Source organism: Oncorhynchus gorbuscha, linkage group LG10, assembly GCF_021184085.1.
Source record: "Oncorhynchus gorbuscha isolate QuinsamMale2020 ecotype Even-year linkage group LG10, OgorEven_v1.0, whole genome shotgun sequence".
NCBI classification, from domain to species: domain Eukaryota; kingdom Metazoa; phylum Chordata; class Actinopteri; order Salmoniformes; family Salmonidae; genus Oncorhynchus; species Oncorhynchus gorbuscha.
In genome coordinates this window covers 25,752,854-25,776,375 of record NC_060182.1, presented here as the reverse complement: position 1 = coordinate 25,776,375, position 23,522 = coordinate 25,752,854, and the positions used below count along the sequence as shown (strand labels likewise).

Sequence of the window (23,522 nt, the reverse complement as noted above, 5' to 3'; positions counted from 1 at the left end):
TACTTTAATTTTAAGAGTTATGTACAGCATCCCCAGGTGTAAAATAGTAAATAATACTTACTTCAACGTTTTGAGCTTCAAGCGGAGTATAGCAAGGCTGTCCATTGTCTCCATATCTATTTATTATGGCCATTGAAATGCTGCTATTAAAATTAGATCCAACAAGAACATCAAGGGGTTAGAAATCCAGGGTATAAAAACTAATGTGTGAATGTTTTCAGATGACTCTAGTTATTTCTTAAGACTGCAATCTGGATCACTGCACAGTCTCCTTGAAGAACACTTTTCTAGCCTCTCTGGACTAAAACCTAACTATGTACCATATTAAGTATTGGATCGTAAAAAGACACCACCTTGTAGTTTACCAATAAAATGGGCGGATGGTGAAGTAGACATACTTGGTATTCATATCTTAAAAAATAATAATGAATTTATCACAATCAATTTCAATAGAAAGTTAGCAAAAATAGATAAGATTCTGCAACCATTGATAGTTAATACTTGTCTATTTATGGAAAAATCACATTGTGATATGATCGAGTTAATCGGTTTACTTACTAATGTTGCTGCCTACTCCAGACAACTTGTTTTTTAATACATATAAGAAAAACATATTTCATTTTATTTGGAAGCCAGACAAAAGTAAATGTGCCTATTTATATAATGAATGTGAGTTTTTTGGGGGGGCTAAAATGATTAAATATTAAAGCTTTTAAACCTCTCACTTAAAGCTTCACTCATACATAAGTTATACTAAAACCCAAAATGGTTTTCCAGAAGATTATTAAGAAAGGCTCATCCTTTGTTAATAAATGTTTTTTTGCCTTCATACAGATTACAACTTCTCATTCCCGACTAATTGAAAATAAAATAGTGTTTACATACACTAAGTTGACTGTGCCTTTAAAACCAGTTAAGGCTAGGGACAATACTGCCCCCTTTGGATGAATTGCGTGTCCATAGTAAACTGAAAACAAATCTGACCAAAATTGCTAATATATGCATATAATAATAATTATTGGATAGAAAACACTCTAAAGCTTCTAAAACCGTTTGAATTATGTCTGTAAGTATAGCAGAACTCACAGGGCAGGCAATCTCCCAAACTATTTTTGGAGTACTGAAAGTGGGGGCAACTTTGACGTCATCGCTCCACCCTCCCCAACCAGCTATGGATCTGGAGACACTTTCTATGTCTTCCACTAGATGTCCTCATTCAGTAGAGCGTTTAATTGAGAAAATCCTGCGAGCTTTGACCCTTTGGAAGGCGAAAGAGTGGGTGTCGCGAGAAAATACATGGGCATTAGAGCGCGCTTTTGGAACAGACCTTCCTTTGTTCCAGAATGCCTGAGAAGGAGTATGAATGCCCGGTTGAATTGAGAATTGTTTTGTACGTATATAACACCCTAAAGCTTGATTCTGCACTTAGTTTGACCAGTTTAGTCGACATGTAATATGTAATTTTGACGTTTTGATGCGCAACTGTTCGGGACCAGACGTCATTTTGGATGCATTTCAGCTGGAACTCGTAGCATATGCTACTATAAGGGCACACGAACTGAAACAAAACGATATATTAGGTAAGTATGACTCCTTCCACTACATTCTGATCGAAGACCATCAACCATTGACATAAATATGTGCTATGTTTTCGCCGTAAAACATTTTAGAAATCTGACTCGATGGGTAGATGAACAAGGTGTTTATCTTTCATTTGAGCTATTGGACTTGTTAATGTGTGGAGGTTAAATATTTCTACGAATATTTTTGCATTCTGTGCGCCACCATTACAGTTGAGCGGGGGGGGGGGGGTACCCCCTGGGGAACCTGTACTGTTAAACAGCTTGGAAAATTCCAGAAAATGATGTCATGGCTTTAGAAGCTTCTGATAGGCTAATTGACATTATTTGAGTCAATTGGAGGTGTACCTGTAGATGTATTTCAAGGCCCACCTTCAAACTCAGTATCTCTTTGCCTGATATCATGGGAAAATTAAAATAAATCAGCCAAGACCTCAGAAAAATAATTGTAGACCTCCACATATCTGGTTGATACTTAGGAGCAAAAATAGGAACACTTGAAGGTACCACGTTCATCTGTACAAACAATAGTATGCAACCATGGGACCACGCAGCCGTCATACCGCTCAGGAAGGAGAAGCGTTCTGTCTCCTAGAAATGAACGTACTTTGGTGCAAAAAGTGCAAATCAATCCCAGAACAACAGCAAAGGACCTTGTGAAGATGCTGGTGGAAACGGGTACAAAAGTATCTATATCCACAGTAAAATGAGTCCTATATCGACATAACCTGAAAGGCCGCTCAGCAAGGAAGAAGCCACTGCTCCAAAACCCCCATTAAAAAAAGCCAGACTGCACATAGGGACAAAGATCGTACTTTTTGGAGAAATGTCCTCTTGTCTGATGAAACAAAATAGCCATAATGACCATCGTTATGTTTGGAGGAAAAAGGGGGAGGCTTGTAAGCCAAAGAACACCATCCCAACCGTGAAGCACGGGGGTGGCAGCATCATGTTGTGGGGGTGCTTTGCTGCAGGAGGGACTGGTGCACTTTACCAAATAGATGGCTACATGAAGAGGGAAAATTATGTGAATATATTGAAGCAACACATCAGTCAGTACGTTAAAGCTTGGTCACAAATGAGTCTTCCAAATGGACAATGACACCAAGCATACTTCCAAAGTTGTAGCAAAATGGCTTAAGGACAACAAAGTCAAGTTATTAGTGGCCATCACAAATCCCTGACCTCAATCCTATAGAAAATTTGTAGGCAGAACTGAAAATGTGTGCGAGCAAGGAGGCCTACAAACCTGACTCAGTTACACTAGCTCTGTCAGGAGGAATGGGCCAAAATTCACCCAACTTATTGTGGGAAGCTTGTGGAAGGCTACTGTTTAACTTTGATGCAAGTTAAACAATTTAAAGTCAATGCTAACATACACTCAATTAGTATTTGGTAACTTCTGACCCACTGGGAATGTGATGAAAGAAATAAAAGCTGAAATAAATCATTCTTCTATTTTTCTGACATTTCACATTTTTTAAATAAAGTTGTGATCCTAGCTGACCTAAAACAGGGAATTTTTACTTGGATTAAATGTCAGGAATTGTGAAAACTGAGTTTAAATGTAGTTGGCTAAAGTGTATGTAAACTTCTGACTTCACCTGTATATGGGGCATACAACAATCTAAGCTCTGTAGATTATTCTGCAAAGAGACATAATCACTACATCATTTGTTCTGATATTGCCCACATATAGGTTGTTTCTGGTAACATGTTCAGGAATGGTTCAAAAATCACAACATTCACTTAAAATGAACCTTACAAATAGCAGTGTTCGGCAATTTGTTCAGCCATAGTCAGTCAATATATAGTATAATAATACTTGTAGGAATGGTGTTTATCCTTAGCTCACAATCTGTGGATACTACATGATTAGAAAGTTTCAAAATATATGTTAAACATCACAATACAATTGAAAATATATATGGCACATGGAAACCAAACAAGGGTGGTCCATGGTGATAGGTGGGATGGGCTGAGAGTGGCTGAGGGGTGGGATTAAACCTTATGTTCAATAATGTATTGTTATGTGATTGCTGTATATAAAAGTACAATAATATTAATCACATTCCTTAAAATATAGGAGTATAGCCTACCTGGCTAGCATGAAAATAAACCACAGCGTCCTCCATTCGTTATTTATGTGCATAGATGACATGTATTTGTTCCCCTGCCCCTGTTTCAATACAGGTGCATGATAATGGTCCAACCTAAATCAAAACTAATGTCACACATATATATTATTTAGTATATGTAAAGACGAGATTAAATCAAGAATAGACTGATGGATGACAATATTGGCCTAACACTTGTGAATTATATATTATCACTTGTGAATGATGCCTAGCATAAGAAACTATGCCTTTCTTTTGTGACTTGTTCGAATCATAGTCGCACACCTCGTAGCCTGGCCTATATGTTTTAATAAGGTTTGTACCACTAAAGTGGCCAAATAAGTTCTTAGAATTTAAGCACATTAATCCGCTTACTAGGGGTGTAGAGCCTAACTGGCATATATAAGCAGCGCGTGGGTTTTTGGAAGATAATTTTCAACATAAAAATGCACCTTTTATAATAAAAGCATTAAATACATAATTACATTTGCGATCACTTTTGATAATGGTATTTTCCGCTAATGGAACATTCACGTTCATAGCCTACTACCATTTGCACATTGATGCGCTTATAATGTGAAGAAATAAACTATTAGGGTATCAACATTTGAAGCTAAACATTCTTGATCTGTTGCATCACACTCATTGCATAGTGGTAGTATTCATTTCGGATCTATCTCATCCCACAACTGTCCCAGACTATGTTTGGAATATTTATTTATTGCACAGAATAGAATAGGTCGACTTTTGTAAGATGGGGGGTGGTAGATTGACATAGGCTAGTGCTTTTGCTGTTCGTTAGGCCTACTCATCTTGTTGGCTGGCGAAAAGTAAATGTGGACACTTATTCCAATATCTTCAATATGCACCTCGCAATTGGATAAGGACACGCATAGTTGCATCCCGATGTGTCTGTCTTAACTTGTAGCCTGTGATTAAGGCCGATCACGTGAGTGGGAGTGAGAAATGGGAGTGAGAAACTCTTCGATTGCGCAGCAGATATTTGAGAATGTCAAATTGTGAGACTATTGGAGTGTGTACTTCCTTCGCAAAAAAGCAGAGCTCATGCCTTTCAAGCAACTTTTTTTCAAATCATCATTAGTCTCATCATGCAGCCTTATTACAATGTATTAAACATCAAAACAGTTAGACCATTGTAGCCCACAGCCATTTGGCAGAGCCAGATCAGGATCTAACATAAGGACAAGTCAGAGTATGCTATTCTGTTCTTCTGAAGTAGACTAGATTTTCTTCATATCATGCTTCTTTAGAGCTGTCTAAAATAAAGTATGGATTTGTTGTGAAGGTGTAGGCTATATTACATGGATTTATTTGACTTTTTAAAATGTGTGGAAGCCAGGAGATATTAAATGTGTATGTTGTTTAGAGATCAATTACATTGAAACTGGCAGTTATTTGCTTGACAATTACCGGCTGGCGAAATTTCGTGACTGCCACAGACCTAACAGAGACTGATTGTGGTCTTCCTGTGCTGATCTAGGATCAGGTCCCCTGTACCTTTTATCTTATTCATTATGATCTAAAATGCTGAAATGATCCTAGATCAGAACTCCTGCGCTTTGAATACCTGCCCTGGTTGTGCAATATTGAGGACCTCAGTCATTCTTAGATTTCCATCAACAACATTCGGCCAGTGATCTTTATGAATTTGACATGTTATCAGATGAATAGCCAAGTCACACTGTAGTTAATAGAGCATAAAAATATGTCAATTGAACTCAAGGGTCCCACACCGAACATGGTTTCTGAACCACTGATCGATTTAGAACTGCAAGACTGCCATGCTTTATATGCTTGGTGACGTAATGACCCATTTCTCTGTTCTTCAGGTGTTTTAAATGGGATCAAATGTGGGTTAGATGCTTACTGTAGGTAAATTAAGGGAAATGGTCTCGCTGCAGTATACTTTATGAAAGTACGTCATGTAATGTTATCAAAATTACAGCATGGAGTACGTAGGGACTGGGTTGTGCTGTATCCGACTGGCTCTGAGCAGTTGTCTGAGCTAGATCAGATAAGCTAGAGCAGGAGAGTCGCTACAGTATAGAACTAAGTTCTGGTGAGTACATCATGTGCTTTTCCTTCACTGTTCATGACTCTCACTCACTCACACATACATACACCTGCCTGTTTGTGGGCATAGATCCATTCCCAGTTGAACCCCCTTCCAACCCACCCTGCATTTTGAGTCCTGGATGAGAAGGTAGGCATGGAGAAAAAGTCTGGTTAATGCCAGCCTCAGGCAGCTTCCAGCCTCAGGCAGTTTCCAGCCCAGGCAGCGCAGTAACATTTCTGCCCTGGGTTATGTAAACCCATCTCCCACCACTATAATCCAGCTTGTATAAGCACCCATTCACTAGACTTACATAAACCTGCTCTCTATCGTCTTCTCCTCCCCTCTTCTAGTCCACATCTGTAGTTCAAAAAATGGCACAAGTTTGTGGAACTTATCACTTGATACAGATGATGTGGGGACCCGTTTAGATGTTTCTCTATATATTTTAGATGTTTCTCTATATATTTTTTACATTGTTATTTGAAACCAGGCCAGGGAATAACTTTTTTGAAGATTTGTTTGCCTGTCAAACATGATGCCAGAAAAATGTGTCATTTCATAGAATTTGTGAAAACAGATGTCTTCTTTTGGAGATAAATAGTGTTATTGAAACACTTATTATTGAATTATTGAAACTAATGAAATGTTTGATATTTTTTTGTTTAGACAATATTGTGTAACATAATGGTAGAAAATGATTGTTTTGATTAAAAAGGCAGCCACACAATGCAACACATGGGTATTATGTACAGTACCAGTCAAAAGTTTGGACACACCTACTCATTCAAGGGTTTTTATGTTTTACTATTTTCTTCGTTGTAGAATAATAGTGAAAACATTAACAATTAAATAATACATATGAAATCATGGAGTAACCAAAGAATTGTTATACTAATCAAAACATATTTTATATTTAAGATTCTTCAAAGTAGCCACCCTTGATGACAGCTTTGCACACTCTTGGCATTCTCTCAACCAGCTTATAAGTTCCACATATGCTGAGCACTTGTTGGCTGCTTTTCCTTCACTCTGCGGTCCAACTCATCCCAAACCATCTCAATTGGGTTGAGGCCAGGTCATCTGATGCAGCACTCCATCACTCTCCTTCTTAGTCAAATAGCCCTTACACAGCCTGGAGGTGTGTTGGGTCATTGTCCTATTGAAAAAAATTGATAGTCCCATTAAGCGCAAACCAGATTGGATGGCGTATCACTGTGGTAGCCATGCTGGCTAAGTGTGCCTTGAATTCTAAGTAAATCACTGACAGTGTCACCAGCAAGCACCCCAACACCATCACACCTCCTCCTCCATGCTTCACAGTGGAACCACACATGTGGAGATCGCACAAAGACATGGTGGTTGGAACAAAAAATCTAAAATCTGGACCTATCAGACCAAAGGACTGATATATTTAGATTTGTTTAACATTTTTGTTGGTTACTACAGGATTCCATATGTGCTATTTCTTAGTTTTGATGTCTTCACTAGTATATATTAACAGTAAAAATAAAGAAAAACTCTTGAATGAGAAGGTATCCAAACTTTTGACCTGGTACTGTAGATATATTATGTGCTTCTCCTTTACCATCTACAATGCTCTTCTACCAAAAGACCCCCCACCCACCCTTTTCATTTTTCTTTCTCAACCATAGACGTGATCGAGCTGAGCTCCGGCGAGGAGGACCTACAGGTCAGCAGCGAGTCCACCAATGAGGAGGAGGAGCGGTCGGAGGAGCGGTCGGAGGAGGCCAGCGGCACCCACGTCAACGATGCTGTGAACCAACCGGACGCCCTGGGGCGTGTCTTGGTCAACCTGAACCACCCTGCTGAGGAGGTAGACCTGTTCCTCTCCCCTCAACTGGCCCGTGCCGTCAAACCTCACCAGGTATGGATTCCCTCAGTAGAATATCAATTAGGCTTGGGCATACCAGGGTATTTGGAAATACCTGCAGTCAACTTGTGGAATGAGTTGGGGGATGAAGCAGATTGCGTTCTTATTTCACCTGTCACATTATTGTACAATGGGATAAAGCAGGAGCAGGTGTGTCCAGCTGTGTGTTGACAGGGGACTAATTTTATATTGAGTCAAAAGTGTTTTTTGCTTCAATAGAGTGATCAAGGATGTGCATCTATAGTTTTCCTTCACACAAAATACATTAGTGCAACACATTCAGCAGAAAATAGCTTTATTTTGATTCAATGACAAAATAAGTCTTTTTTGCAAAACGATGTATGGCCATCATATTTCTAATATTTAGGCGTATCATAGGAAATGTATTTTCTAATGTTTTGCTTAAAGTTCATATTTAATTTTACTGGTGAAAAGTTTCTGGCTACACAGAGAAAAGCAGCACCACATCAGTCAGAGCGTTGTCTGCTGATAGAACGCCTGTTCATGAATTCTCATCCCCGTTTAGAAGTGCAACTGAAGCACAAAGTTAGGCTGATGTCGAGCAGAAAGTACAATTAGAACCATTTTAGATCTGCGTTTCCAAACGCAGCAAGATTTTTTCCCTTTGTGACAAACACAGAAATCTGCGTTAACACGACCTCTAAGTTTAACTTGCTATCTAAGTGGCTAAATGAATAAGGTGACAGCCATCATAGTGTGTTAGCTTTCTGCCATGTTTGAGAAGTCAAAGCCCTTTGGATGTTGTTTGCACAGCTGCCACTGCCATATTGATTTCCTTGTGTTTTTTATCCTTTCCGTTCTCAGCTGTCTGCTCCTCCCCCCTCTTCTTCAAGCAGATCAGGCAGGCCTGTTGCCTTAGGGACTCCAGACTCCACACAGCTTGTAGACATGCTGCTGGAGCCTCCCGAGTAGCTCAGCGGTCTAAGGCATTGCAGTGCTTGAGGCATCACTACAGATCTGGGTTCGATCCCAGGCTGTGTTGCAGCCGGCCGCGTCCAGGAGACCCAATTGGCCCAGAGTCGTTAAGGGAGGGTTTGGCCGTCCAGGATGTCCTTGTCCCATCACGCTCTAGCGACTCCTGTGGCAGGCCCGGCGCATGCACGCTGACACGGTCGCCAGTTGTACGGTGTTTCCTCCAACACATTGGTGAGGCTGGCTTCCGGGTTAAGCAAGCAGTATGTCAAGAAGCTGTGTGGCTTGGCAGAGTCGTTTTTCAGAGGACGCATGGCTCTCGACCTTCGCCTCTGCCGTGTCCGTACGGGAGTTGAAGCGATGGGATAAAACTGTAACTACCAATTACATATCACAAAATTGTGGAGAAAAAGGGGTAAAAAGTGTTTAAAAATGTAGATGTGCTGCTGGAGAGCCACTACTGCATGCGTCAAAAATGTGTTCATTTGCACAATGCAGTGGTGGAAAAAGTACCTAATTTCATACTTGAGTAAAAGTAAGATACCTTCATAAATAATGACTCAAGTGAAAGTCATCCATTTTTATCAGCATATTGATTGCACAACACAAAGGGCTAATACTCTTGACCACTGCTACTCTAACTTCTGTGATGCAAACAAAGCCCTCCCCTGCCCTTCCTTTGGCAAATCCGACCACGGCGCTATCTTGCTTGTCCCGATTGTTTTGATTGTTTTGATCACGAGGACTGGAATATGTTCCGATCAGACTCAGAGGACAATATTGACCTATACGCTGAGTCGGTGAGTGTGTTTATAAATAAGTGCATCGGAGACGTCGTACCCACTGTGACCATTACCCTAACCAGAAACCGTGGATGGATGGCTGCATTCACGTAAAACTGAAAGCGTGATCCGCATTTAACCATGGAAAGAGGTCTGGAGATATGGCTGAATATAAACAGTGTAGTTATTCCCTCCGCAAGGCAATCAAACAAGCGAAATGCCTGTACAAGGACTAGGTGGAGTCGTAATTCAACGGCTCCAACACGAGACGTATGTGGCAGGGTCTACAGGATATCACGGACAAAAATAAAACAGCCACGTCACGGACACCGACGTCATGCTTCCAGACAAATTAAACACCTTAGCCTGCTTTGAGGATAATACAGTGTCACCGTCTCGGCTCGCTAACAAAGACTTCGCCCCCCCCCTCTCTTTCTCAGTGGCTGACGTGAATAAAACATGTAAACATGTTAACCCTCACAAGGCTGCTGGCCCAGTCGGCATCCCTAGCCGTGTCCTCAGAGCATGCCCAGACCAGCTGGCTGGTGTGTTTATGGACATATTTAATTGCTCCCTATCCCAGTCTATTGTCCTCACATGCTTCAAGATGGCTACCATTGTTCCTGTACCCAAGAAGGCAAAGATAACTGAACTAAATGACTATCGTCCCGTAGCACTCACTTCTGTCATCGTGAAGTACTTTGAGAGGCTAGTCAAGGATCATATAACCGCCACCTTACCGGCCACCCTAGACCCACTTCAGCTTTCATACCGCCCCAACAGGTCCACAGATGACGCAATGGCCATCACACTGCGCACTGCCCTGTCCCATCTGGACAAAAGTAATACCTATGTTAGAATGCTGTTCATTGACTACAGCTCAGCATTCAACACCATAGTACCCTCCAAGCTCATAATCAAGCTGGAGGCCCTGGGTCTCAACCCCTCCCTGTGCAACTGGGTCCTGGACTTTCTAACGGGCTACCCCCCAGGTCTTGAAGGTAGGAAACAACTTCTCCACTTCGCTGACCCTCAACACTGGGGCCCCACAGGGGTGTGTGCTCAGCCCTCTCCTGTACTCCCTGTTCACCCACAAATGCGTGGCCAAGCACGCCTTCAACTCAATCATCAGGTTTGCAGACGACACAACAGTAGAGGGCTTGACAACCAACAATGACGAGAGGCATTCGAGGGCACTCGGAGTGTAGTGTCGGGAAAACAACCTCTCATTCAACATCAACAAAACAAAGGAGATGATCGTGGACGTCTTGGGCGTTCACATCACAGACAAACTGAAGTGGTCCACCCACACAGACAGTGTGGTGAAGAAGGAGCAACAGCGCCTCTTCAACCTCAGGAGGCTGAAGAGATTTGGCCTGTCACCCAAAACCCTAACTAACTTTTACAGTTGCACAATCAAGAGCATGCAATGGGGATGTGTGAATCTGTTTTGTAATCTCTTGACTGAGGTAATTGCTGGGAATTGTTAGATATTACTCATTAGATATTACTGCACCTTTGGAGCACAAGCATTTTGCTACACTCGCATTAACATCTACTAACCATGTGTATGTGACCAATAAGATTTGATTTTGAGTAAAATTCTACCTATAACTCCGACCTATATATGCATAACTTTATGAGCTGGATTGCCTGTCTTTGCAATTTGTTTATTTACGTTTGTGCTCGTTAGCATATTAGGCTACCAGCCTGCATGGAAATGTGCAATTACTGTTAAATGAGCTAATTTTATTACCATCCTAGTAATAGACTCCCAATGGGCTTTTTTGTGTGTTTTTTGGCACCCTCTTGTGTACTAAGCTGGTAATACTGTAATTCCCAGGGTGAGAGAAGGACGGTATGACCATATGCAAGTCGGGATACCGCCCAACACTAATATCAAGCCTATCAAACCGTTTTCTCTTCATACATAATCAATCTACCAACCATGGTACCACTGACTCATTAGGGCCATGGATTCTCCTGTTAGCACAGGGAGTCTAACAGTTATAGGGCTAATTTCCCAGATCCATATTAAGCCTAAAAAGCACTTTCAATTAAGATTTTCTGCCTCTGGTATACAATGCAGTCAAACAAATATAACAATTAACAGACTTCTCAATCTGCTAATGATCGCACTACTTCTGTCCCTCCCTCTCTTCCTCCTTTCTTTTCTCCCCCTCTCCCATCAGATCGGTGGGGTCCGATTCCTGTATGATAACCTGGTGGAGTCTCTGGAGAGGTCTAAGCGCAGCAGTGGCTTCGGCTGTATCCTTGCCCACAGCATGGGCCTGGGCAAGACCTTGCAGGTCATCTCTTTTATAGACATCCTGCTTAAACACACGCAGGCCCACACCGTGCTCGCCATCGTTCCTGTAAGTGGCTGTGTACTCTTTTCTCTCTTTACATGCTCTATTCTGTTTATACATACTGGACATAATGCAATGGGGATGTGTGAATCTGTTTTGTAATCTCTTGACTGAGGTAATTTACTTTCTCTCTCTCTACCGTTCTCTCTCTCTCTCTCTACCGTTCTCTCTCTACCGTTCTCTCTCTCTCTCTACCGCTCTCTCTCTCTCTCTCTCTCTCTCTCTCTCTCTCTCTCTCTACCGTTCTCTCTCTACCGTTCTCTCTCTCTCTACCGTTCTCTCTCTCTCTCTCTCTCTCTCTCTCTCTCTCTCTCTACCGTTCTCTCTCTCTCTACCGTTCTCTCTCTCTCTACCTCTCTCTCTCTCTCTCTCTCTACCGTTCTCTCTCTCTCTCTCGCTCTCTCTCTCTACTCTCTCTCTCTCTCTCTCTCTCTACCGCTCTCTCTCTCTCTCTCTACCACTCTCTCTCTCTCTCTACCGCTCTCTCTCTCTCTACCTCTCTCTCTCTCTCTCTCTCTCTCTCTCTCTCTCTCTACCTCTCTCTCTCTCTCTACTCTCTCTCTCTACCGCTCTCTCTCTCTCTCTACCGCTCTCTCTCTCTCTCTACCACCGCTCTCTCTCTCTACCGCTCTCTCTCTCTACCGCTCTCTCTCTCTCTCTCTACCGCTCTCTCTCTCTCTACCGCTCTCTCTCTCTCTCTACTCTCTCTCTCTCTCTCTCTACCGCTCTCTCTCTCTCTACCCTCTCTCTCTCTCTCTCTCTCTACCGCTCTCTCTCTCTACCGCTCTCTCTCTCTCTCTCTACCGCTCTCTCTCTCTCTCTCTCTCTCTCTACCACTCTCTCTCTCTCTCTCTCTCTACCTCTCTCTCTCTCTCTACCGCTCTCTCTCTCTCTCTACCGCTCTCTCTCTCTCTACCGCTCTCTCTCTCTCTCTACCACTCTCTCTCTCTCTCTACCACTCTCTCTCTCTCTCTACCTCTCTCTCTCTCTCTCTACCACTCTCTCTCTCTCTCTCTCTCTCTCTCTCTCTCTCTCTACCGCTCTCTCTCTCTCTTCCACTCTCTCTCTCTCTACCGCTCTCTCTCTACCGCTCTCTCTCTCTCTACCTCTCTCTCTCTCTCTCTCTCTCTCTCTACCGCTCTCTCTCTCTCCTCTCTCTCTACCGCTCTCTCTCTCTACCGCTCTCTCTCTACCGCTCTCTCTCTACCGCTCTCTCTCTCTCTACCTCTCTCTCTCTCTACCTCTCCACCGCTCTCTCTCTCTACCCTCCTCTCTCTCTACCGCTCTCTCGCTCTCTCTCTACCGCTCTCTCTCTCTACCGCTCTCTCTCTCTCTACCGCTCTCTCTCTCTCTACCGCTCTCTCTCTACCGCTCTCTCTCTCTCCACCGCTCTCTCTCTCTCCCTACCGCTCTCTCTCTCCCTACCGCTCTCTCTCTCTCTACCGCTCTCTCTCCCTACCGCTCTCTCTCTCTCTCTCTCTCTCTCTACCGCTCTCTCTCCCTCTTTCTCTCTCTCCACCGCTCTCTCTCTACCGCTCTCTCTCTCTCTCTACCGCTCTCTCTCTCTACCGCTCTCTCTCTCTCCCTACCGCTCTCTCTCTCTCCACCGCTCTCTCTCTCTCTCTACCGCTCTCTCTCCCTACCGCTCTCTCTCCCTACCGCTCTCTCTCTCTCTACCGCTCTCTCTCTCTCTACCGCTCTCTCTCTCTCCACCGCTCTCTCTCTATCCCTACCGCGCTCTCTCTCTCCCTACCGCGCTCTCTCTCTCCCTACCGCGCTCTCGCTCGCACTCTCTCTGTGTTTTCTCTTCTTCTCGCTCTCTACCTCTGAATCTTTTTCTCTCTCTCTCTACCGCTCTCTCTATCTACCGCTCTCTCTCTCTACCGCTCTCTCTCTCTCTACCTCTCTCTCTCTCTCTCTCTCTCTCTCTCTACCGCTCTCTCTCTCTCTCTACCGCTCTCTCTCTCTACCGCTCTCTCTCTCCCTACCGCTCTCTCTCTCTACCGCTCTCTCTCTCTACCACTCTCTCTCTCCCTACCGCTCTCTCTCTCTCCCTACCGCTCTCTCTCTCTCTCTCTCCCTACCTCTCTCTCTCTCTCTCTCTCCCTACCGTCTCTCTCTCTATCCCTACCTACCGCTCTCTCTCTCCCTACCGCTCTCTCTACCGCTTTCTCTCTCTCTCTCTCCCTACCTCTCTCCACCGCTCTCTCTCCCTCTCTCTCTCTCCCTACCTTTCTCTCTCTCTCTCTCTCCCTCTCTCTCTCTCCCTACTCTCTCTCTCCCTACCGCGCTCTCTCTCTCCCTACCGCGCTCTCTCTATCCCTACCGCGCTCTCTCTCTCCCTACCGCTCTCTCTCTCTCTCTCCCTACCACGCTCTCTATCCCTACCGCGCTCTCTCTCGCACTCTCTGTGTTTTCTCTTCTTCTCGCTCTCTACCTCTGAATCTTTTTCTCTCTCTATCTACCCCTCTCTCTCTCTCTCACTCTCTACCCTTCTCGCTACAGGTCAACACGTTACAGAACTGGCTGGCTGAGTTTAACCTCTGGGTCCCTTCCTCTGAGGCGTTACCCGCAGACATCAACCCCGCACACTTCTCCCCGCGCATCTTCAAGGTCCACATCCTGAATGACGAGCACAAGTAAGTTTCCCGTCCTCTCTGGGAACAGGGATATGCCACTACCTCCAATTTCAAAGCTGAAGCCTTTTAGCCATGATCATGGTTTGTGTTTGTGAGTGACTAGAAGCTCTGCTTATATGACACAACTGCCAGGGATCTAAAAAGAAATGCATATACAAACATGACTCTATCCAGGTGTGTAACTACATGAAGTACGTAAGGCATTTAAAGTACATCAACTATCAAGACCTTTAGCAAGAAGGTTTGATTAAGATATAATGCAGGTCGTTTTTATGTACAGTGCCTTGCGAAAGTATTCGGCCCCCTTGAACTTTGCGACCTTTTGCCACATTTCAGGCTTCAAACATAAAGATATAAAACTGTATTTTTTTGTGAAGAATCAACAACAAGTGGGACTCAATCATGAAGTGGAACGACATTTATTGGATATTTCAAACTTTTTTTAACAAATCAAAAACTGAAAAATTGTGTGTGCAAAATTATTCTGCCCCCTTAAGTTAATACTTTGCTGCGATTACAGCTGTAAGTCGCTTGGGGTATGTCTCTATCAGTTTTGCACATCGAGAGACTGACGTTTTTTCCATTTCCTCCTTGCAAAACAGCTAGAGCTCAGTGAGGTTGGATGGAGAACATTTGTGAACAAAATTTTTCAGTTCTTTCCACAGATTCTCGATTGGATTCAGGTCTGGACTTTGACTTGGCCATTCTAACACCTGGATATGTTTATTTTTTAACCATTCCATTGTAGATTTTGCTTTATGTTTTGGATCATTGTCTTGTTGGAAGACAAATCTCCGTCCCAGTCTCAGGTCTTTTGCAGACTCCATCAGGTTTTCTTCCAGAATGGTCCTGTATTTGGCTCCATCTATCTTCCCATCAATTTTAACCTTCTTCCCTGTCCCTGCTGAAGAAAAGCAGGCCCAAACCATGATGCTGCCACCACCATGTTTGACAGTGGGGATGGTGTGTTCAGGGTGATGAGCTGTGTTGCTTTTACGCCAAACATAACGTTTTGCATTGTTGCCAAAAAGTTCAATTTTGGTTTCATCTGACCAGAGCACCTTCTTCCACATGTTTGGTGTGTCTCCCAGGTGGCTTGTGGCAAACTTTAAACAACACTTTTTATGGATATCTTTAAGAAATGGCTTTCTTCTTGCCACTCTTCCATAAAGGCCAGATTTGTGCAATATACGACTGATTGTTGTCCTATGGACAGAGTCTCCCACCTCAGCTGTAGATCTCTGCAGTTCATCCAGAGTGATCATGGGCCTCTTGGCTGCATCTCTGATCAGTCTTCTCCTTGTATGAGCTGAAAGTTCAGAGGGACGGCCAGGTCTTGGTAGATTTGCAGTGGTCTGATACTCCTTCCATTTCAATATTATCGCTTGCACAGTGCTCCTTGGGATGTTTAAAGCTTGGGAAATATTTTTGTATCCAAATCCGGCTTTAAACTTCTTCACAACAGTATCTCGGACCTGCCTGGTGTGTTCCTTGTTCTTCATGATGCTCTTTGCGCTTTTAACGGACCTCTGAGACTATCACAGTGCAGGTGAATTTATACAGAGACTTGATTACACACAGGTGGATTGTATTTATCATCATTAGTCATTTAGGTCAACATTGGATCATTCAGAGATCCTCACTGAACTTCTGGAGAGAGTTTGCTGCACTGAAAGTAAAGGGGCTGAATAATTTTGCACGCCCAATTTCTCCGTTTTTGATTTGTTAAAAAAGTTTGAAATATCCAATAAATGTCATTCCACTTCATGATTGTGTCCCACTTGTTGTTGATTCTTCACAAAAAAATACAGTTTTATATCTTTATGTTTGAAGCCTGAAATGTGGCAAAAGGTCGCAAAGTTCAAGGGGGCCGAATACTTTCGCAAGGCACTGTATATACACTGGGGCGGCAGATAGCCTAGCGGTTAGAGCGTTGAGCCAGTAACCGAAAGGCTGCTAGATCGAAACCCTGAGCAGACAAGGTAAAAATGTCATTCTGCCCCTGAACCATGCAGTTAACCCACTGTTCCTAGGCCGTCATTGTAAAGAAGAATTTGTTCTTAACTGACTTGCCTAGTTAAAATAAAAAAATATGTCTCTAAATGCCTGTGCTATTATGTGTGGAACATTGTCCCTGATGTGCTATCTTTCTTTCTTTTTCTTTGCTCTCTTTTCTCATCTCTGTTTCTCTCTCTCCCTCTGCTCTCTTTCAGAACCACGGCCAGCAGAGCGAAGGTGATCTCTGACTGGTCGCTGGATGGCGGCGTGCTCCTGATGGGGTATGAGATGTACCGCCTGTTGTCCCTGAAGAAGAGCTTTGTGGCGGGCCGGAAAAAGAAGTCCAAGAAGCTCCAAGGACCAGTGGTCATTGACCTGGATGAAGAGAACCTGCAGCAGGAGCTCCTCAAAGGTCAGTAGGTCAAAAAGGTCACCTCAGAGTGAGGTTGACACCTGTCAATCGACACTGATGTCAGTCATGGCCTGAGCTTTTCAGAGTTGTCAGAACAGCAGCTTATGGCAGTTTTTCACTTTGATCAATGGAACGTAAAGTAAACGCTTTGATCAGTCCTACATACACATCTTACCGTCATGGCTTTTTTTATTTGATTTAACCTTCATTTAACTGGGCAATCTGGGACTGGTTGGACTTCCATTGTTCCTGAAATAGCTCTAACTTGACATTCCTCTACTCTCCTGAAGGCATAGAGAAGGCCCTGTCTCGCCCGGGCCCGGACGTGGTGATCTGTGACGAGGGCCACCGCATTAAGAACTGCCACGCCAGCACCTCGCAGGCCCTGAAGAACATCCGTACCCGGAGACGTGTGGTCCTCACGGGATACCCACTCCAGAACAACCTGATAGAGTACTGGTGCATGGTGGACTTTGTCAGGCCTGACTTCCTGGGCACCAGGCAGGAGTTCAGTAACATGTTTGAGAGGCCCATTCTGAACGGGCAGTGTGTGGACAGTACGCCTCAGGACGTCCGGTTGATGAGATACCGAAGTCATGTCCTCCATAGCCTGCTGGAGGGCTTCGTCCAGAGGTGAGAATGAGAGCTGGTTATAACCCACATGAACTGTTGCTACTACAGTATTCTCTTTATACTTTATAGGCAAGTTTCCCCCTCTCCGATTAAACCTTAAGATGACTTTATTAGTCAATTGCACACAAGGTCCAGCTGAAATTTGACTTCTGCTTTTACCCAGCCCCTCCGTAAACACACATGCAGGGTTTTTGGAGAGGTGCAGTGCTACCACATTAGTCGCCTGTGGAGCTGTTGTTGTGGGGGGTTAAGTGCCTTGCTCAAGGACACAACGGCAGGCAAAGACATCTAGGATTTTGATAACAGCAACCCTCTGATTGCCAGCTCATTACCTGCCAGATTTTTCCTTTCGGACCTGGAATTTGAACGAGCAACCCTCCAGTTACTGGCTCACCTCCATAACCGCTATACTACCTCCACCCCAGTCTATTCCTGGACTAAAAAGTACTTTCAATGGATATTCTAGCTGACGTCTGATAATGGTTGTGTTTGTTCAAGAATGTAAAAGAGATCTATATGGTATAAAAATGTGTGGTCTAGCTCTGGTTGTGCTTGTGTTTGTTCCCAGGCGTGGCCATAACGTGCTGAGAGACCAGCTCCCCTCCAAGGACGAGCATGTGATCATGGTGCGCCTGTCGCCCCTGCAGAGGGCCCTCTACAAAGAGTTTATGAACCGCTTCAGAGAGGCAGGCAACAGCGGCTGGCTCAGCCTCAACCCATTCAGGGCCTTCTGCGTGTGCTGCAAGGTGTGCATGTCTGTCTGTGTCTGTTCTGCCATACACAGGAGTGAAATAAATGTCTGAAGGACAATCGGAAAGTATTCAGATCCCTCAACTTTTTCCACATTTTGTTACGTTACAGCACTATTCTTCAAATGGTTTAAATAAATACAAATCCTCATCAATCTACACACAATATCCTATAATTACAAAGAAAAAAATGTTTTTTAAGAAATGTTTGCAAATGTATTACAAATAAAAAAGATACCTTATTTACATAACTATTAAGACTCTTTGTTATGAGACTCGAAATTGAGCTCCGGTGCACCCTGTTTCCGTTGACCATCCTTGAGATGTTTCTACAACTTGATTGGAGTCCACCTGTGGTAAATGAACTTGATTGGACATGATTTGGAAAGGCACAAACCTGTCTATATAAGGTCCTACAGTTGACCAGGGCATGTCAGAGCAAAAAAACAAGCCATGAGGTTGAAGGAATTGTCCATAGAGCTCAGAGACAGGATTGTGTCAAGGCACAAATCTGGGGAAGGGTACCAAGAACATTCCTGCAGCATTGAAGGTCCCCAAGAACACAGTGGCCTCCATCATTCTTAAATGGAAGAAGTTTGGAACCACCAAGACTCTTCCAAGAGTTGGCCGCCCGGCCAAACTGAGCAATCGGGAGAAGCGCCTTGGTCAGGGAGGTGACCAAGAACCCAATGGTCACTCTGACAGAGCTCCAGAGTTTCTCTGTGGACATGAGAGAACCTTCCAGAAGGACAACTATCTCTGCAGCACTCCACCAATTAGGACTTCATGGTAGAGTGGCCAGACGGAAGCCACGCCTCAGTAAAACCAGCCTTGATGAAAACCTGCTCCAGAGCGCTCAGGACCTCAGACAGGGGCGAATGACAGTGACCCTAAGCACACAGCCAAGACAATGCAGAAGTGGCTTTGGGACAAGTCTCTGAATGTCCTTGAGTGGCCCAGCCAGAGCCTGGACATGAACCTGATCGAACATCTCTGGAGAAACCTTGAAATAGCTGTGAAGTGATGCTTTCCATTTAACCTGACAGAGCACGAGATGATCTGCAGAGAAGAATGGGAGAAACTCCCCAAATACAGGTGTGCCAAGCTTGTAGCGTCATACCCAAGAAAACTCGAGGCTGTAATCGCTGCAAAAGGTGCTTCAACAAAGTACTGAGTAAAGGGTCTGAATACTTATGTAAATGTGATTTTTCAGTTTGAAATGATGTGGTATTATAACAATATTAGGATGACGTCTGAATGAAATGTGGACATGTACATGGCGTTTGATGTACAGCGCATTGGGAAAGTATTCAGACCACATTTTGTCATGTAAAAAAGATGTTACGTTACAGCCTTATTCTAAAATGGATGAAATCTACACACTAGATTGATGAGGTGGAGAAAAACTATTTCATCCATTTTAGAATAAGGCTGTAGCGTAACAATGTGGGAAAATTCAAGTGGTCTGAATACTTTCCCAATGCGCTGTATGTCACATGATGTGTACTACATGTCCACATTTCATTCAGACGTCATCCTAATGTTGGAATAATGTCTTCCTCTACCAGATCTGGAACCACCCAGACGTGCTGTACGAGGCGCTGCAGAAGGAGAATCTGGCCAATGAGCAGGACCTGGACCTGGATGACATCACCAACGGCCACGCCCGCTGTCCAGCCCCCTACCAGAAGGGCAAGACCCCGGAGGACCCCAACAGCATCGAAGGGCTGAGTCTCAACGCTCTGCAGGAGGAGGCCAACCAAGTCATCACCTACGAATGGGTACGCAGCCACACTTCACTACCATGTTTGTTGTTTTTCCATTCGGTTTAAGTGGCAGGGGGTTGAGTCATCATGGATTTATGACGGTTGGGAAACAACTTGAGGGTCACTCATTTAGAACGGATTCTGTCGTAGGTTTCAGTAAAAACGGGTTATTACCCTAAACTGTGCACTACAATTACACTACTGTTCCGTTACCTCATCTCCTCTCTCTCTCAGGCGAAGGAGATCATGTCTGACTATAAACCCGGGCTCTTGGAGAACTCTGCTAAGATGGTCCTGCTGTTCCACCTGATCGACGAGAGTGTGAGGAAGGGAGACAAGATCCTGGTGTTCAGGTAGGCACAGAAACAGAACCTCAGTTGTTTTACTGTTTTGATCTTACATTTCCATTCCGTTAAAACAACTGTTGCTATGCAACATATTCCACGAAGACTAAGGCCAAAGCACAGACTGACCAACTTCTCAAATGGTTAAATTAGTTTCACTGTAAAGATTTAGATGCACTATTGTAAAGTGGCTGCTCCACTGGATGTTATAAGGTGAACGCACCAATTTGTAAGTCGCTCTGGATAAGAGCGTCTGCTAAATGACTTAAATGTAATGTAATGTAATTTCCAAGCACCCCTCCTCACTGTATCCCTCCCTCCACTGTTTCTCATGTAGTCAGAGTTTGTCCACCCTGTCAGTCATCGAGGAGTTCCTGGCCAAGAGGCCCATACTGGCGGGCAGCGCCAGAGAGGGCTATAATCAAAACTGGGTCCGCAACCACAACTACTACAGTAAGTGTCCCCGTTTCCATGACAACCACCACTGCCATGTCTCTGTGACTCCATTTGTCCAGTGGTGTCTTTTACTGAAGCTATACAAATGTATTCAGCCTCCCCAATCCCATGGTGCCACTTTTCCTGTTGACTTACATTGACTATCGCCACCTGCTGGGGATATTGATATCTCACCATCATTCTGTGTATGAAGCCCTTGGGTAAAAACTGGTTGTTCCTGTGTTGGAGAAAGGGAATGTCTTCCTTTTTATGGTTTGTCTCTTTGGGACTGGATGGGAGCACATCTGCTTCAGAGAGAGAGAGGCTCATCAACCAGTTTAACGACCTGTCCAACACCTCCGCCTTGATCTTTCTGCTGTCCACCAGGTAAAAGACCTTCACAGGAACACACTGGTAGAAATAATTATCATTTGTTTGTAATCATACTTATGTATGGTCACACTAGTAACCACACTAGTTACAAACACAAACCCTCATTCACACATGCACAGTCCTCTATTTATATATACACACACACACACACACACACACACACACACACACACACACACACACACACAAACCCTCATTCACACACGTGCACAGTCCTCTATTTATATACACACACACACACACACACACCCTCATTCACACACGTGCACATACACATCAGGTCAGTGACGTGTGCTTCTTCCCATCCTCAGGGCTGGTTGTCTGGGGGTGAACCTGATCGGGGCTAACCGTGTGGTGGTGTTCGATGCCTCCTGGAACCCCTGTCACGACGCCCAGGCCGTATGTCGGGTGTACCGCTACGGCCAGAAGAAACCCTGCCATATCTACCGCCTTGTCTGTGACTTCACCTTGGAGAAGAAGATCTACGACCGACAGATCTCCAAGCAGGGCATGTCCGGTAAGTAACCAGTGAACCAAACAAACACAGAATAGAATGGATACTGACTTCATACAGACTACACCTCTGCTTCCTCCAGCCATGTCTACTAGGTCTACTATTACATGGTCATTACCAATAGATTTAAGATATTACCAATATCTTAAATCTACTCGCCAACCCTGTTAAGGGCTCTTCAGCCGGCCCAGTCCACTTCACTAGCACAACAGTGTGTGTGTGCTGCGAAGTGCAGCAGTCCTGTGATCTGTCAGACTCCTCTCAGGCTAAGTGCACTCCAAGTTCACTTTGACATAGTTTGCCATTGTTAGGCTCAGTTGGTAGAGCATGGCGCTTTCAACAGCAGGGTTGTGGGTTTGACTTAGAGAGCCTTAACCTGTTAGTGATCCCTTCGCGCGCCAATCCCTTTAGCGGGATCGATTTGACAACATCCAGTGAAATTGCAGAGCGCCAAAATCAAACTACAGAAATATCAATATTCAAGATAACCGAAAATATAAGTGTAATACATCAAAATAAAGCTTTATTTCTTGTTAATCCAGCCGCAGTGTCATATTTCAAAAAGGCTTTACGGCGAAAGCAGACCATGCAATTATCTGAAGACAGCCCCCCGCATACAAACACATGAAAATAATTTTCAACCAGGCAGGTGGCGACACAAAAGTCAGAAATAACGATATAATAAATGCCTTACCTTTGAAGACCTTCTTCTGTTGGCACTCTAAAATGTCCCAGAAACATCACAAATGGTCCTTTTGTTTGATAATGTCCTTCTTTATATCCTCAAAATCTCAATTTATTGTTTCCAACTCACCCAACATGACTACAAAGTATCTAATAAGTTACCTGTAAACTTGGTCCAAACTTTTCAAACAACTTTCCTAATCCAACCTAAGGTGTCCTAAAACGAAAAATAATCGATACAATTTAAGACGGGATAAACGGTTTCCAATACCAGATAAAAACAACTTGAAGCGCGTTCCAGTTCACGCGCACCACACAGTAGAATCCATCTGGAGTGACACTCACAAAGAACAGCCGTACTTCTTAATTTCTCAAAAGAAAAACATCAACCGATTTCTAAAGACTGTTGACATCTAGTGGAATCCATAGGAACTGTAACCAGGTTCCTATTAAATAGGGCTTTCAATAGAAAATATTATGACCTAAAAATAAAAACATTCCCTGGATGGTTTGTCCTTGGAGTTTCACCTGCCAAATCATTTGTGTTATACTCATAGACATTATTTTATATCCAAATCTACCAATTATATGCATATCCTAGCTTCTGGGCCTGAGTAACAGGCAGTTTACTTTGGCACGTTTTTCATCCGGACGTGAAAATACTGCCCCCTATCCCTAAGATGTTTTAAGAGCGTCTGCTAAAGGACTAAAATGTAAAAATGTAAATGTAACACATATCGGTCAGCTATGCTGTATACACAGAAAGGGAAGGCCCACACTCTTAGAATTTAATTGAATAATAAAATAGACATCATCAAATAAAATTGATTTATATAGCCCTTCAGCTGATATCTCAAAGTGCTGTACAGAAACCCAACCTAAAACCCCAAACAGCAAGCAATGCAGGTGTAGAAGCACGGTGGCTAGGAAAAACTCCCTAGAAAGGCCAAAACCTAGGAAGAAACCTAGAGAGGAACCAGGCTATGTGGGGTGGCCAGTCCTCTTCTGGCTGTGCCGGGTGGAGATTATAACAGAACATGGCCAAGATGTTCAAATGTTCATAAATGACCAGCATGGTCCAATAATAATAAGGCAGAACAGTTGAAACTGGAGCAGCAGCACGGCCAGGTGGACTGGGGACAGCAAGGAGTCATCATGTCAGGTAGTCCTGAGGCATGGTCCTAGGGCTCAGGTCCTCCGAGAGAG

The 23,522-nt window shown here is 43.8% G+C and overlaps 1 protein-coding gene across 1 annotated transcript in view; it reads left to right on the top strand.

Moving 5' to 3' along the window:
• The window catches only part of LOC124046858 (helicase ARIP4-like), a 57,792-nt gene that overhangs the window by 26,182 nt on the left and 8,088 nt on the right, over positions 1 to 23,522 (top strand). The window contains exons 6-16 of the mRNA XM_046367646.1: positions 7,427 to 7,659; positions 11,573 to 11,755; positions 14,255 to 14,388; positions 16,602 to 16,798; positions 17,089 to 17,431; positions 18,000 to 18,177; positions 19,749 to 19,961; positions 20,181 to 20,299; positions 20,628 to 20,743; positions 21,013 to 21,112; positions 21,430 to 21,635. Coding sequence (XP_046223602.1) covers positions 7,427 to 7,659; positions 11,573 to 11,755; positions 14,255 to 14,388; positions 16,602 to 16,798; positions 17,089 to 17,431; positions 18,000 to 18,177; positions 19,749 to 19,961; positions 20,181 to 20,299; positions 20,628 to 20,743; positions 21,013 to 21,112; positions 21,430 to 21,635 — 2,022 coding nt within the window. The remainder of the gene's footprint in view (positions 1 to 7,426; positions 7,660 to 11,572; positions 11,756 to 14,254; positions 14,389 to 16,601; positions 16,799 to 17,088; positions 17,432 to 17,999; positions 18,178 to 19,748; positions 19,962 to 20,180; positions 20,300 to 20,627; positions 20,744 to 21,012; positions 21,113 to 21,429; positions 21,636 to 23,522) is intronic.